Source organism: Delphinus delphis, chromosome 2 (genome assembly GCF_949987515.2).
Source record: "Delphinus delphis chromosome 2, mDelDel1.2, whole genome shotgun sequence".
Taxonomy (NCBI): domain Eukaryota; kingdom Metazoa; phylum Chordata; class Mammalia; order Artiodactyla; family Delphinidae; genus Delphinus; species Delphinus delphis.
This window is the reverse complement of record NC_082684.1, coordinates 161544184-161559746: the sequence shown is the minus strand read 5'-3', so window position 1 is coordinate 161559746 and position 15563 is coordinate 161544184. Positions and strand designations below refer to the sequence as shown.

Here is a 15563-nt window from a genome sequence, read left to right as displayed (position 1 = left end):
CTATGAATTTATAATACAAAATCCATGTAGTTTCCTCTCTCTTGGACACAACTATAACGGCACTATTTGGTTTCACTGATTGGGAAGAACGGACATCCCTGTTGTAATAACCACCATGACACTGGCTCCTGCCTTAAAGGATGGGTTGGTTTCCCATTGGATTGTACTGAATATATTTATAAGTCTGAAGGCACACCTTGGCAAATAATGGCTCTTTAAAGGCCATTAATGCTATTATCAAGTTTGTGACACTGAGATAGCATCTTCCTTGAATTTTCCAGAAACTCCACCCATCCAGATTTTTATTTTTTATTTAACAAACTTTTTTTGGAGTCTAGTTCATTTTAAATGTTGTGTCAGTTTCTGCTGTACAGCAAAGTGAATCAGTTATACATGTACACACACCTACTCTTTTCAAAATTCTTTTCCAATATAGGTCATTACAGAGTATTGAGAAGAGTCCCCTGTGCTATACATTAGGTCCTTATTAGTTATCTATTTTATATACAGTAGCGTAGATTTTTAGAAGACTGCAATTATGACACTCTTAACCGGCCAATTTATTATAAGAACATTCAGAAATTCTTGCTGGCTGCATACACGCTGAGCCTGAGATACCATCTCTATTGTGGTGTGTGCCGTGCTCTTGAAATACTTATGTGTCTCCTCCCAAGGATGCAGACTTCATTGTTTACCGTCTGAACTTATTTTAAGGAAGAAAACCTGCGGATGCAGTTCCTGTTAGAGTAATACCTAGGCTTTATTTAACATATTTATCTTGTATTCCTAAGATATTTCCACCTACATTATCTCATCCACGTTGTGTTATTAAGATTGGGAGAGAAAGGAAAGCATTTTGTTTTCTTCAGAAAGAGAAGGAAAAAGATTAACTGAAGCCGTGTCTAGGTAGACACAGACCTTGATGTCGTTCAGTCTTCCTCAGCCATGCTCTTAACACCGTCAAACCACAGTATCAATGGTGGCATAACCAAGCCATTCGTAGACTGCAACCCTGCCCATATGACCTGTGTCCTGTCTCATAGATGGGCATGCACGGCAGAGGGGCAATTATAACCCACGTCCCTAATTCGCACCAGAACACTTTTTCACAGGGAGCTGCTAACATGATCCCCTGACAATCAGAAATCCCCAGTTCGTGTTAATGAGCTAACACACACATCAGGCACGATGCTAGCACAGCTACAGAGGGAAATGAGGATGTGCCTTGAAGGACTGAACCAGTGTAGCCTAACGGTTACTCAGTAGGGGCCTCAGCCAGGGACAAAGAAATTGGCACTGGAATAAAAGGTAAGGAAAATGCAAATTTTTTTCCTTGGGAAAAAAAAAAAGGAAGCTTCCAATCAGTGCTAACTCCCCCCACCCCCCCTGCCCCTTCCCTCAGCTTAGTGTCAACAACCTTCGATGAAAAATCAAGTTATGGGCTATCCCTTGTAGGTGCTACTACATCTAAAAAACAACATAATCCTGAATCAGACCAAGTCAACCCAGGGCCACCAACTTTGTGGGTATCCGTGTCCTTCATTGTCTTTGAGTCAAGAGTGTGTTCTTTCTTCTTTAAATTTGGAAATTTAGTGCTTTCTAATTTTGTAAAGCTATCTAGCCAGGACTAAGATTTTGACCACATCTTAACTTTTTCCGTGCCATTTCAGTGACCAAGGGTATCTTACACAGTAGCAGGCCTGCTCACAGCATCTGGTGGTTACAGAGTCAGATGAGGACTTGAAATCGTGACTACACTGACTGGCCTTTGCCTCCTCTGGCTGTTCTAAAGAAATGTAAGAACTCGAATGGGGAGACATTCAGCATCCTCTTTCAGACGGGACTTGGCTGTGCTCTCCGTGACATGCCAATCTATCACAGAAGCAACAAGCCATCACCTCCAACCTGTCCGGCTGCTTGTACAAGTGTCTGAACAGATAGAAACAAAATACTCTGGAGCATTGGTTTCTTCTCAAAAAACACTCTTCTGTTTCTCATAGGGACCCAGTGCCTTGAGCAAACATTCTCTCTTTAACCCTTACAGAGTCACTGTGGCCAACACAAGTATCGAAATCTTACAAATAGGGGAGCTGTGGGAAAGCAAAACTTTCCTGCTATTTGCCTGAAATTAAGTGAAGGAGGGGTGTTTGGAAGAGAACCCAGTCTTCTTACTCCTGGGCTTGTGAGGATCTGGTATACAGCTGGTACAGCTGGTATCTCATATGTCCCTTGAACTATCTGTATAAATGGAAACTTTGTGCTGCCTGGTTACCAGGCCTTCAGATAAATATTGTATTTATGTGTGTTTTGTGTTTTCAAACTCCATCAACCGAAGGAACCAGAATTCAGATACACCCCCTGCCGCATCCACCACAAATTTCACTGCTAAGACAAGTTTTGACTCAGTGGAAAATCATCAATTTGTTGGAAGTTTCTGTGCACAAGGCTTCACTTAATCCAAACTAAGAGTTTAAAATTTAAGTCCTTCCTCAGAATCAGCTGGTTTGTATTTAAACTTTTGTGTGTTTCATAGAAGAAAATGGTTGCTGAATAAAAAGTAGTCTAGTAATATCTCATTCGAATTTTTGCATTCAAAAAGTATATCCCAAGCCCCTTCAATCACAAAGATGGAAAGGTATTTGGTGCAGCAGCTGAGCATTTGGGGTCAGTTAATTGCACTTTTCTAAGCCTCAGTGCTATCATCTGCAAAATAGGATGATAAAAAGATTAAGTGAAATGAAGTCCGATGAAGCACAGAGTGTTTAGTGAGCACATGGCAGCCACAGAGGACTAAGCAGCAAGAACCAGCCACGACGACTCCTTTCTATCAATGTTATGTGGCAGCCTGGATGGGAGGGGAGTTTGGGGGAGAATGGATACATGTATATGTATGGCTGAGTCGCTTTGCTGTGGGCCTGAAACTATCACAACATTGTTAATCGGCTATACTCCAATATCAAATAAAAAGTTTAAAAAATTAAAGTAAAAAGTTTAAAAATAAATAAATAAATAAATATTCTATTGATGATTTAAATTAAAGGAGAAAAAACACACTGACCTAATAAATAAGATATAAGATATGTACAATACAGACCTGGGCTTGATGAGGAGAAAAACTACGTTACAAGCAATTGAATGGACAGAAGCCAAAAGATTTTTTTTTTTCCTCTCCGTGCTTCTGCAGCATTTAGTAGAATTCTGAATGCAAGCAGTTCACCTTCTGTGCTATCTGTGAAGACTAAATGACTTCAGCCATAAGCCATCATAATGTGTTTGGTGTGCTTCACAGCCAATCTGAGGGTTGTCCCGACCTTGTGTCATCCTAACTGACCTGGATACTGGACACAGTTCAATCAACCAGAGAAGAGCAGGAAATATCTTCTTCGGAGGTGCTATGTTCTGCCAGGTCACTGACTCCTACAGTCAGGATTGATTACAAACACCCAATTAAGAGGCATTTGGAACCTGATCTGAACACTAATCTTGTCTCTTGTTTCTCTTCAGGCTTAATGATCAGCCTTGATGAATACTACGACCATTAGTTAAGTCTATTTTATAGTCTCCCTCACAAGCACACACACGCACATGTGTGTTTGTGTATGTGCTTCTCCGAAGGATGTCAGCACGCATACAAGTATCACGTTTTACGCTGGAAGGAAAGGAGCTGATAATACGCATGCCGGCTGCAGGCATATGTCTCCCTTGGATCAATTTTGAAGGGCCGCCTCCCCAAAATGAAATCTGGTTGGAAATGCCATGCACATGTTGATTCAATTGGATAAGATTTCAACTAATCTTCTCATAAAGGTTGCTTCTTTCAAATTACGGAAATGCCCAACACACAACAACCTTGTAATACTCAAAATTCATTATGATCCAATGTGATTGCTTATAGGAAGAAATAATAAAGGAAATTAATTTTATTAAACACACGGAGTTCTTTTCAAATTAAATCAGTGCTAATGCGGAAAGAAATCAAAAGGAAGAAAGTAGATGATTATCTGCTTGAGCAGCAACAAAGGATGCTGCAGGTGGTAGCAACCACACTGACATCCGCTGTTCTGAGAAGAGTTCATTTTTACCCATTCAATAGTTTTTTAATTGAATTTAGCTTGGTGGTGGTGCCTCTCACGCTGCCCATGTTGGGAAGTTACTTGAGATCAAAATCAGCAATGAAAAGATGAGGAAAAATAAAGCAAAGGAAGATCGTTCTGAATTTGCCTGGCATAAAAAGCAGGCTCTTGGACCAAAAACTTTGTGTTTATTTTAACGTAACTGTAGTATAAGCAAGAAATATATTTCTATAGGAGTCAATGAAAAACAATTAGAAAAAATGCTTCAGTAAGACTGTTTTTGGATTAGAACATTTTTTTCTATCCCCATTCCAAAGAGTTTGGTGATCTTCAAAGGATAGTACATCCAGACTTCAAGACTATAGATGAGTTTTGTCTGCTTTTGAAATTTATAAAAATGGAATCACAGAAGTCAGGATGGCAGCTGCCCTTGAGGCCAAAGGTCAGAGACTTAAAGTGGACAGGAGGTGGCCTCTTCCTAGGAAGCTGGAAACGTTTGCTCTGGTTCGGTGATATGGGTGTGCTCACTTTGTAAAATTGTATCAAATGTTACACTTACTTTGTATATTTTTCTAGATATAGATTATAATTTAATATACTTTTATATTTAGTATAGAAAAAAGAGAATTACTTTGGCAAAAAACACCCACTGTTTTCCATAAAACAAAGTCCTTGTTTGCTTTGGTCTAAGTGATGCTCTAAAACCCAAGTCTAGGACTAGCGGTACGCCCATGCCTCAGATACAAAAAAACTCACTAATCAGGATAGATAATACTTTAACGCAATTTAAAAAAAATAAAATTAATGCAAAAATCCATGCTGAACAAAGATCAAAACAAAAAATATAACTTAGGGAAACCAAAAATGGAACTTTTAGTCCCCAAATTCCCTATAACAACAAAGTTACCATTGTATAATTGCATTTTCAGGAAAAATCAGATTTGAGGAGCTAAGGGAAGATTAATTTTCATTCAGTGAGTTTATAGTCTATGAAAATAAATGGTGTTTCCAAGTTTATAACAGCTTAGGAAATTTTAAAAGTAGCATTAAAGACAATGTGTGATTTATTCCAACAAAATCCCTAGACTTGAGTATCGTCTCTACTTAATTACAGTTTTATGTGTTTAAACTTCATATGAAGTTACAAGAGTGAAATCTTCCTTTGATTGCACTGAATTAAGAAAAAGACACCAATTTATTGGTTACACAAAGAAAAGGCTACAAATCGTAATGACAGAAAAGCATTTATGGGATGTTAGCCTTGCGTCTTGGTGAAATCCTACGAAACAGCCCTGACAAATCAGGCAGTGAAGTCAGGAAGTTGTCACTCAGAAGACCTCCCTTCTCCCCCATCACCACCACGTTTTTAGACTCTCTTTCTGGAGCTTCACATTCATTTTCCTAATGTTTTTAACCCAATGTCTGTGAAATTTTTATTGCTCCCCAGATGACATCTGATCTGAATGTAACCACACACCTCTTTGCTCAGCAGTATTTGTCACAAACCATTATAAATTATCATGCTGATAGTTTGCATTGCTGGGAAACCGGAAAAGCTCCATAAATTCTAACTACTGTATCAATGACATTCTTGTTTATTATGCAGATATAAAGTTTTATGAGAGTCAAGATGGCCGCTTTACCACCGAAGGAAACTCCAGTGGAGTAAAACCCAACCAGCTCAGTGTAAGTTCTGAAAACCATTTTCAACGCACCATGAACACTGCCTTCTGACCAACACTCTGCAGGTGGGTTTTTCTTTCTTTCCTGCTTTTAACTCTGCTTTGACACTTCACAAGCATGGAGGAGTTTGCTGGTGCAAAAGAGAGAAATCAGATTCCTCCTTTTCTTCTCCATTCAGAACATTCTATAGCCACCTCTGGTATCAACATCACAATAAAACCAGGCACAGACTAGCTAGCTAGAAATCCCAGCCCAAGATTAGCCTGCAGACAGATGCTCTATGGCTCCATGGATTGACTGATTGATACCACACCTTGTTCAATGAAAGAATTCAGGGAGTCCTCATATTATGTCTTTGATGCTTATTTGTAATGAAACCTGATTCAGGGGTGGCATACACATAGATGGTTGAATTTTTAAAGCTACCAGGCACAACTTGGACATTCATTTTCCTTAAGGAAATATCCTCCCCCCCTCCCCCCCCCACCCCCGACATCCACTGTAAAAACCTTTCTGTAAGGTTAGCACAGGTTAACTATGTACTGGGCCAGTCCTGGTACTCTTCACATGAAAATATGTGATTGTGTGCATTTCACTGTATGGTTAAAATTATGAGAGCATATTTTAATTTCATGATAAAGAAAACAATAAAATAGAAATAAAGGTATTTTTCCTACCAGAGCTTGGCTATTTAATTACTTATTTATTCCTACACTCTAAGAAACAATTGTTTACTTGGGTCTCCAGGATGTTTTGCAATAAGCAAATTGTGAAGGAATCAATTTCTTGAGCGTTCCCATTATGAAAGCTCACTATTCGAATACCGACAGTTTCAAGAGAAATGCAGGATTTATTGTATGCGGATCATCCCCATTATTGGATTAACACATTTAGTTTGCTTAGTTTCCTATGTCCAAATGTTCTAACAATCACCAAGTTGTTAAAGATATCCTAAGAATGATGATAACGGCTTCTGAGGGGAGCTTCTAGCTTTTCAAAGGGCTTTCATATCCACTACCCTATTTTATCTTACTATAAAACGGGAACAGCAAGTACTTTTTACTGCTATTAGACATATAATATAGCTGAGACAAGGAAAGACATTAAATATCTCAAATAAGACAAACGGCTTGTTCTTAACAGAAATGATAAGTAAAAGCTTCCCAGTTCTCTGAACGTGATGTGTCATCTCAAATACATTTTTGGAAGTGGCTTAATATAAACGAAAAAACCCCACAATCCACCAAACCCCCAAAATCTATACTTTTGCACATCCAACATAAACTTTGGAAGTCTATGAATTTATTCCTACAGGAGTTTCTGGTGCTTTCCATTTTGCTAGGGAATTCTAACCCCCTGTAGATTTTAAAGCTGTGGATTCTTCTCACAACCAAAAGGAGATAATTGTGCCACATGTGTAGAATTTTCAGCTGCAACCTTCAACAATAACCAGGAGTCATGTGGACCAGTCAGGAAAGATAGTGATGGCAAATGTCTTAAGTTAGTCTTCCTATATCATTTTTGGAATTTTCATTGATAAAACAATCAGGGAGCACCACTTGGAAACATGGCACAAAGGTATTTTCCAGGGCCATAATCTCCATTGACCATATCAAGCTAAAGGTATCAGCCTTCAAGACTGGGCAGGAGATGGCTCCTTCACAGAGAACAAATACTCACTTGCTACAATTTAAAAACCACCCTATTCTGTAGCATTAAAAAACAAAAACAAAACTCACCATCGTAATTACAGAAACAATCTTCTTGGCCTTGTCAGCTTCTTGCTGATATCACTTAAATGGTCCCTTACTCTGAGTTATAATTATCCCTTTTCTTATCATGTTTAAATAACAAAACTAACAAAAAAGTTTGCTCCCCCCATCCTACCATACTCTACCTCACATCATGATATGGCAGAGAATTATTTAAGGCTTGCTGCGTGCCAGACACTTGTAAACACTTTACACACATTATCTCATTCAACTGGCTTCCCCTTCTTACACTCCTATGCAGTTGGGTGCTGGAGCTGACTCACACCAGCTCACGAGAACCAGATGTACACAGTTCTTTGCAAGTCTGTGCACAGTGACATCACTGTAGTTTGAAACTGGCCATGGTAGGAATATTTACACTACAGAAATCGGCAAATATCACAGATCAGGACTTGACCTATCCCCTCCCTAGATCCAGTTGTTAACACTGACCAGCACACCACTGCTAATTACTATTCTGAATTCCTTAACTATTATATTACATATATACATGGTCAAAACTCTCAGATCAGGAATTAGTAAGCATGAGTTTACTGAAATCTAACAGCACCTTATTTTGAGGAATAATGTTATTACTTGAGTATGTTTTACCAGAGTTTCTTAAAAATATCTCCTATAGCAGTTTAAGTATTGGTAAAATGCAAAACATAAAACAAAACAAAATAAAATGAAATGGAAAACAAGTCTCCAATTTGTCTAGGTGACTGACATTGTAAAAACCACCATACAGAATACTGGCCAAAAAAAAAAAAAGAATTCCCTGTTTCCAAGAAGTTACTGGAACACTCTATTAATGTCAACTTTCACACAAGATTAAAAAGTCAATATAATGCCCTGAAGCACTTCTGAATCACAGAACAAAGATTCAATTGAAATTGGCATAATTTTACCTGCTGTAGTGTTCCACTGATTATTTGGAAATTGACCAACAGGACATGAATGTATGCTAATTCTCCAGGCACCAGATGTTGAATTAACCAGATGACCTCATCTCCCTGACCATGAAAAACTAGTTTACCCCACCAAACCAACAGGTTCTTGAGGACTTCTTGCAGGTGGGAATATTTTCATACTATTCTTTTCTTCTCTAAAAAGGTTATGTGTTGGCAAAGAAAATATTTTAAATAATGAAACTCATTTTAAAACTTGGGAAAACGTATCAGTCTTTGAGAAACACTTTAGAAGTGAGATTTAAATAGATTACTTTCCTTTGCTAAAACTATATATCTAAACATCACTGAAGGTTGTTATTCAGGTTCAAGTCTCTGGAGAATACATCATGTGCAGTGTGCCAGAACAGGATGACACAGATAAGACAGAGACAGGTGGTCTGCTGCATGGATGTCCAGTGAGAAAAGCAAATCTGGATCTGAGTGGACTGCCGCTTGCAATGTTCAAACATACTTTCCAACTGTGGAAAGCAAAACCTACACACAGTTCTTTCATACGAAGTGAGGAAATATAATTTAGACTGTCCCTCTAGTGAGAATGTTTTCATAATAATGAAACCTGGTATAAATTGATGCTTAGTAACTTAACCATAGCAGGAGATAGGAATGCTAAAGCACATGAACAAACATTATATTCATCGTGAATTAACAGTTCTTTTAGCATGTTCCATAAGAGATTTGCAGTTATTAATCTACTATAAAAATCCCTCATTAGACTTACCCTATAGTCCTCATTTTTTTTTTCAATGACAATTTGCTTTGGTCATGTCAAACTCAGTAAGATAAACAGAGTTCTTAGATCACAAAACATGCCCCAGATTTGTTTAAAAAAAATACCCGACCTCACCGTCTGCCAATGCACTATATGAGAGTGACCTACGATATTTAGTAAGAACTCAAGTGAGAGTTTGGGTTTCTAATTCTTCACCTTTCCAGGAAAAAAAGACACATATATACACATTTCTTAACAAAAGAGTTCCAAAACCAAAAGTGTTAACAGGAAAAAAGAGTATGAGAAATTACACATTTAAATATAATTTCCCTGGTTTAGGGAACTCAGAAATCACTTAACATAATTTAATTTCCATACCATTGACACATGATCTGGCCTAGATCAGAATCCCTCCTGGATCCATTTACATTCTAGGTGGTTCACAGACTTCCCCCCCATAGACACCTGCGCCCACTAGATGGTGCTGTGGCGCCCTGTTCAAACATTCTCACTTACTTGCAGTCTCTGTCTTCCAAATCGAAGTGAGGGTTGAAGTTAATCATAATTCTCTGATATGGGTCAGGAGCCTGAATCAGCCATTCACATTTTTCACTTGGGTGATAAGAATGAGGATAACCAGGAGATGTAAGGTACCCGGGGCTTTCAATTTTTATAGTATCTCCACATTTATCTGCAATAAAAATAATATTTTAGTAGACCTTTTCCTGACAACCAGTTAGGTATTCTAAATTTACATATAAATGACCAGTTATTAAACATTCCATAACTTTTTAAGGGGAGCTCCAAGAGGCGCTTGCAGGTCCTTCAGGTGGCGCCAATACCAACACGCCACCAAAGGACACTCTTTGATCTCAGGAAGTCGGTTCAGGAGGAGAGCAGACTGAGATCTGATAGGACTCCACCCCCACCCCACACAAAGTTCCCTCCCAAGAAAAAGGTCTTCTAGCATTAAAAACATTAAGTCCCCTCAATGGATGTTAACATGGTCCCCAGGGAGCCTCTGCTAGACTTAATTATCCCCCCAGAAGTGTAATTGCATTAAGGAGCAAGTTCTAAGTGAAGGCAACTAAAAGATGCTATTTGACCCTTTGTGTTGCTTTTTGATGATAAGCCTGGTCTGTGTCATTGATCAGTGGGGATTGTCATCCAGGATTTCAATTGGCTTAAAGCCAGACCTTTTGTTGTTGTTGTTTTATCTGCCTGTAAACCTAAGTGATTTTGAGTTATCTCTGCTTTTGAGATCCAGATCATCAGAGAACAAAGTACATGTGGTGAAGCAGAAATAATTCTGCTCTACTGCTCCAAGTTGCTCAGTCTTGGAGACCAGATCAAAGTAACTGGGCAGAAAGAAAAATAAATAGCTACACAGCATTAATTCTAATTACCTACAAGTTGGAAAAAAGCTCCACCACAGGGAGGTCTGGGTATCACATATGATGAGCTACACTGTCACAGTTTAGGAAAGGCGAGCTAACAAGTTTTGAGCCCTCCTTTCAAAAAACCCAAAGGCCAAAGTGATTCACTGAGAGCCAAAGAAACCAGTCTCCGGGCTGCTTTATTGTTCAGTGTGGACCCTCATTGTCACTTTTAATGATGGATTTCATATTGGAGAGCCTCAGCCTGCAATGCTGCCACATTTACTGATGCTTAATCTCGAGCAATAAAAATTTGGTGCATAAACTATGTGAGAGGAACAGGTATGAAAGCAGTGAAATATATAAGCCTATCAATCACAAATTTTCAGTAATGGTATCTATAGATTTTAATATTGCATCTAATAGATTCCCTGTGGAAAGCGAATGGCATTCTTTGCTCTCAGCATGAATTTATAAATCTACAGAATTTTATTACAGGAAAACCAGGTCAAATGGAAACGAAAGATGAAGCGCACATCAAAAATGCATAAAGCTACATGCATTACAGAAATCATTTCCCATAAATTAAAAAGAAGACAATATAAATTACATTGTTTTTCTCGATTGCTAGATGTTTTTGACTTTGTTTCTTAGACTGGGGGTAGCCTTATATGGGTTTCCTTTGCCTTGGCTTTTAGAAGCTTAAGGTTCGCCAAGAAGAAATGATGTTGTAACCGGAGTTCAGAATCTCAGCTAATGATCATATTGGACTCTGTTATGTGATTCTGCCGAGGCTCTTGCATTATTTTAAATGTGCAGAAAACTTGGAAAGCGACCCCATCTCATTAAGTCTCCTCCAGCTCTGTACAAACATCATGGCAGTGTCTGGCATCTGTTAGACGAGTGAAATAAAACAGCACTGCTTGTAGCCACTCGACAGAGTCACTTCAGAAGACATTTAGGTGGATTCAGTACCACACCAGAGCTCTTTAATCTGTGACTTCTGAGAAAGTGACAGTGTAATAAGATAATGCGGACTCCTAGACTCCCTGGCTCTGTTAAATCTCTCCAACAGTTGATTAAGAAAGAGCAGTTTCTAACGATTCTGGACCATTAGTCCTAAATAAGGTTAATGAATTAATTTAGCAGACCCTGGTACTTGGAGGAGGTGGACATGGCTGGAAGAGGTCTGTTGAGCTACAGAGGCATTAACTGGCTCTGGTCCCTGCAAGCACAGCAACATGGGTTTAACTAGTCAAGTCACCGATTGAAGCTCAGGGTCTCAGCCTTCCCCAGATGTCTGTGAAGAAAACTAAGAAGTATATATATTTCTCGTGTATGTACATACACATACACCCACACACACAGACATATGGAGCTCACAACCTGAAGTCTGAAAGCTATTTGCATTGGATTTCAAATCCATCCTATGAACACCACCACCGATTTAATCTCCAGAGTTGTGGAGGCAGAGGTTGGGTTACTGTAATTTCTAAAGTCTAACCACTTGAGCTCTTTCAATTGGAGTGAATGTTATTTCGTTCCCTGCCGGACTATAGAAAGATGCCATCACCCGAGGTTCATTAATAGATTGAACTCCACATTCACAATTGTGTGTGTGTGTGTTTTGCTTCCAAGTGTATCTTTTAGAACACTGCTTGGTAGCTGTTGGGGAAATCGATTGCTTCAATCAGGAAACCTCCAGAAAGCATATTAGAAAGATTAACTTCCATCGTAAAGATGTGATTTACATTCCTCTCGGTATGAACTCCTCCACTTGTGGTCTCTTATTAAAACAATATACCACTGTAAGTAGCGGATGGTCTTTCCTTCTAATTACTCTGATTGAAATCTAAGCCAGACAAAAGTAAATATTTGATAATTAGTTAATAACAATTGCTGAAGACTTACTGTAAAGATAATGCCGTCCCCTTGCTCCCACCTACTTTACAGTGTAAGTCAAACGTGCCTACAACCAGATCCCATTTTAAAACACATTATTTAGGTTACAGGATACTGTTTATAACCCAGCACGGTCTTCCATTTACTTAACAGTGAGTGGTTTTAAAAGCTAAGTGGAAGCTGCAACTAGGTTGGGGATTTTCAGATATCCTGGTGCCTTACACCGCATATATCAGATTCCTTTATTGACACGATGTAACTTTCATTCATACTCCAGACAGATCAGGGCCATTTACAAAAGCGGAGGAGGGAGTTACATCCACCAGCAAACCGCTATCTCCTGCAGGCACCCACCAGAGGAAACAGTTCGGGGGAGCTGCTCGAGAACCAGGAAGTTCTCCTGGTAAAGTGTTCATTAACTTTCAACAGCCATCAGATTTTTGAAAGGGAGTCTCATCTAATTTGCCTTTGGGAGGAAACATTATTAAGATAATTGGTGTGCTGCTCCGGGAAGGTAAGCAGTTCTGCCTTGTAGCAGAGGTAGGAGAACCTCCACGGCCAAACAACCAACTTCAGGAGGGAGTCAGAGCACTTGAAATCTCCCTGCCCTACACCGACTGATCTTATTGCTTGATTTCTCCGCCTGGATAAAAGTTTCCTTCGCCCAGGAGGCGGCTCTCCGCGGGGGATCCCGGCAGCTGGGCGCGGGTCCGGGGTCCGGACGCGGGCAGCCTGGAGCCGGGTTCACCCCCGTGGCCGCGCGTCTCCGCCTGTCACTTACCGTTGCGAAAAGCGCCGGCCGCCGAGAGGACCAGGGCGAGCGCGGCGCACAGGAGCGGTAGCCCCCTCTCCATCCTCCCTTCGCTGGGTTCCCGGGCAGACGCGGGAGAACCGAACGTGCAGGGAAAACAGAGCACCGGGGCGATCTCAACAATCCGGAGCGCTTCCACTCCTCCCAGAGCTGTAAAATCCTCAGTCCGTCTTGGAGAAAGGAAAGCGGCGAGGCAATGCCGTGATCCGAGAGAAACCCTCCTCTTTTTGTGTCTCAAGTCGCCTGCATCCTGTCATTTAGCTCCGGTTTCCTCTCTCTTTTCCCACACTTGTTCCTCTTCCAGGAGCCACTGCCCGGGCCATGTCTCAGAAAAAAAAAAGGGGGGAGGGTGGTGGTGGGAGGAGGAGAGACGTAGAGAAACGCACACCAACGCCAATTTCCAGAAAGAAAGAAAAAAAAAAAATCCGGCTTGTTTCTGGACGCGTTGGAGCCGAGGAGCTGGCGCCCAGGGGAGGTCCGAGGTGTCTGCGCGAAGGAGAGGAGCAAGCAATGAAAAGATGAGCGGGAGACGTAGTTGTTTCACCAACTGCACCCCTGCTTCCCCCACCTCCTCCTCCCCTCCCCTTCTGGAGCCCTTCCCTCGCTTCCTCCCGCCCCTCTCCCCGCACGGGCTCGCCAGTAATTGCCTGACAGGAGACGGGGAGGAACAAGTTTCCCTCCGTGTGCGTTCCCCGTGCGTCTGTCCGTCTCTCCCGCAGGCCCTGTTGGGACCTTCCCGGGAAGGGAGGCGCCGGGGGTCCGCGCCCAGGGCGGGCTGGCGGGTGTGTCTGGGGGACTGGGCGTCGAGGTCGGTGGCAGCGCCAGGGTCGAGCTGGCCCACCTCGGCGTGCTCGCTCGGTACCCCGGGGGGTCCCAGCCCAGGATCTTGGGGATCCGCCGCGGAGGCGTGCGGGGCGCTCGGGAGGTAGCAGCTGCTGCTCCCAACTCCAGACGCCCGGGAGGCGTCCGGGGCGGCCGGGTAGTGACCTAGGGCAGGAGCAGCAGGGTGCCCCTGGACGCTGCGGGACAGGCCCGGAGGGGCTGAGGAAAGCGCGGCAGGGGTGGGGGACGCACCCCGGAGCCGGGCGAGGGTCGATAGTGTCGCTGCCACGTAGAGCCGAGTCAGTAGATTGGCGCGGGCGAGGCTGTGTTGCGGCCCCACCCGGCCTCCCTGCCCGGTAAAGGGGCGCGCTGCTGGGCGCCTGGCGTGCTCGGGTGCCCGCCGCGCGCCGCGGGCTCCATTGTTACCCGAGATCTGGTGTCCTCTCCTCTGGGTCAGAGGGGACCCTGGAGGGTGGGAGCTGGTGTGCCTTCCAGCTAGGGGGCAGTCGTCGCCCGACCCCGCCCAGCATCCTGACTCGGAGCCCAGGTGCTCGGGGTTTGGAAATTAGGGGTCCAGTGCCCCGGGTTCCTGTGCAGTCCGGGGGGAGGGGAACAGTGGCGGGGGCGGGGTTTGCTCCTGGCAGGGCTCTCACGGTACCAGTTCAGACCACAGGCCAAGGTCACGCCGGCCCTCCAGCTCCTCCTCCCCCCCCCCCCCCCCGCCTCCCACGGCGGCGCGTCCTCACTGTGGGCTGGATGCCCCCCAGTTCCATCCCCGAGGGCTTTCCGGGAACTGCTGCAGAAAGCCTCTGCGGATAGGAACAGCAAGGACATTTCAGGGAACAGACAGGTTTTGGCAGCGGATCAGGCCCTTGAGAGGGGTAAATGCCCGCGGACCCCCTCCGAAGGAGTTCGTGGGGAAGGTGAAAAGGTCAGACGCCTCCTGGGAACGGCGTTTCTGCACACACCCGAAAGCAGAGCCTTATTCCTACCTGGCGCAAAGAGCTGGCAAAAGAGATTTAGGAATGTTGGCAGGAAGACTCTGGTCAAAGGTTTTGGCGGAAGAACTAGGGGCGGGACGGGAGAGAGGAGGCCCAGGGCGCGCGGGCCCCGGGCGACGGCTCAGCGCTCGCGGGTGGCGGCTGGGCGCGGTGGCGCGCGCCGGTTGGGGTGTAGGCGAGCCCCGCGCGGTGCAAAGCTGCACCCCGGGCTCGCCCGCCCGCGCCCGGGAAGTCCCCGCCTCCAAGCTGGAGACCAGCACCCAGGGCGCCGCGAGTCGCCCTGCCCGAGAGCGCCTGTTCGCCCTCACTGGTTTCCTGCTTCTCGGCTATCCCACCCCGGACGCGGGGTTGGAAGGGGGCACTACGAGGCCGGGAGTCAAACGCCTGGGTGGAGCGGAAGGGGCAGTGGCGGGGCGAGACAGGGCGCCAGCCGCGCCCTGCGCAGACCCCGGGGAGTAAGC

The 15563-nt window shown here is 43.5% G+C and overlaps 1 protein-coding gene across 7 annotated transcripts in view; it reads right to left on the bottom strand.

Annotated features, from left to right (window-relative positions):
* The window catches only part of NRP1 (neuropilin 1), a 138509-nt gene extending 123367 nt beyond the window's left edge, over window positions 1-15142 (bottom strand). For 4 of the 7 annotated variants that reach the window (XM_060006154.1, XM_060006155.1, XM_060006156.1 and 1 more), the window contains exons 1-2: window positions 13250-13846; window positions 9707-9881 (exon numbers count right to left, since the gene is read on the bottom strand). In XM_060006154.1, coding sequence (XP_059862137.1) covers window positions 9707-9881; window positions 13250-13322 — 248 coding nt within the window. In that variant the 5' untranslated portion in view covers window positions 13323-13846. Of the gene's footprint in view, window positions 1-9706; window positions 9882-13249; window positions 13847-14120; window positions 14170-14353; window positions 14533-15093 lie in introns of those variants that run through there. The other 3 variants (XM_060006152.1, XM_060006151.1, XM_060006153.1) reach the window with 3 other exon arrangements.
* Between the last annotated feature and the right edge of the window lie 421 nt (window positions 15143-15563).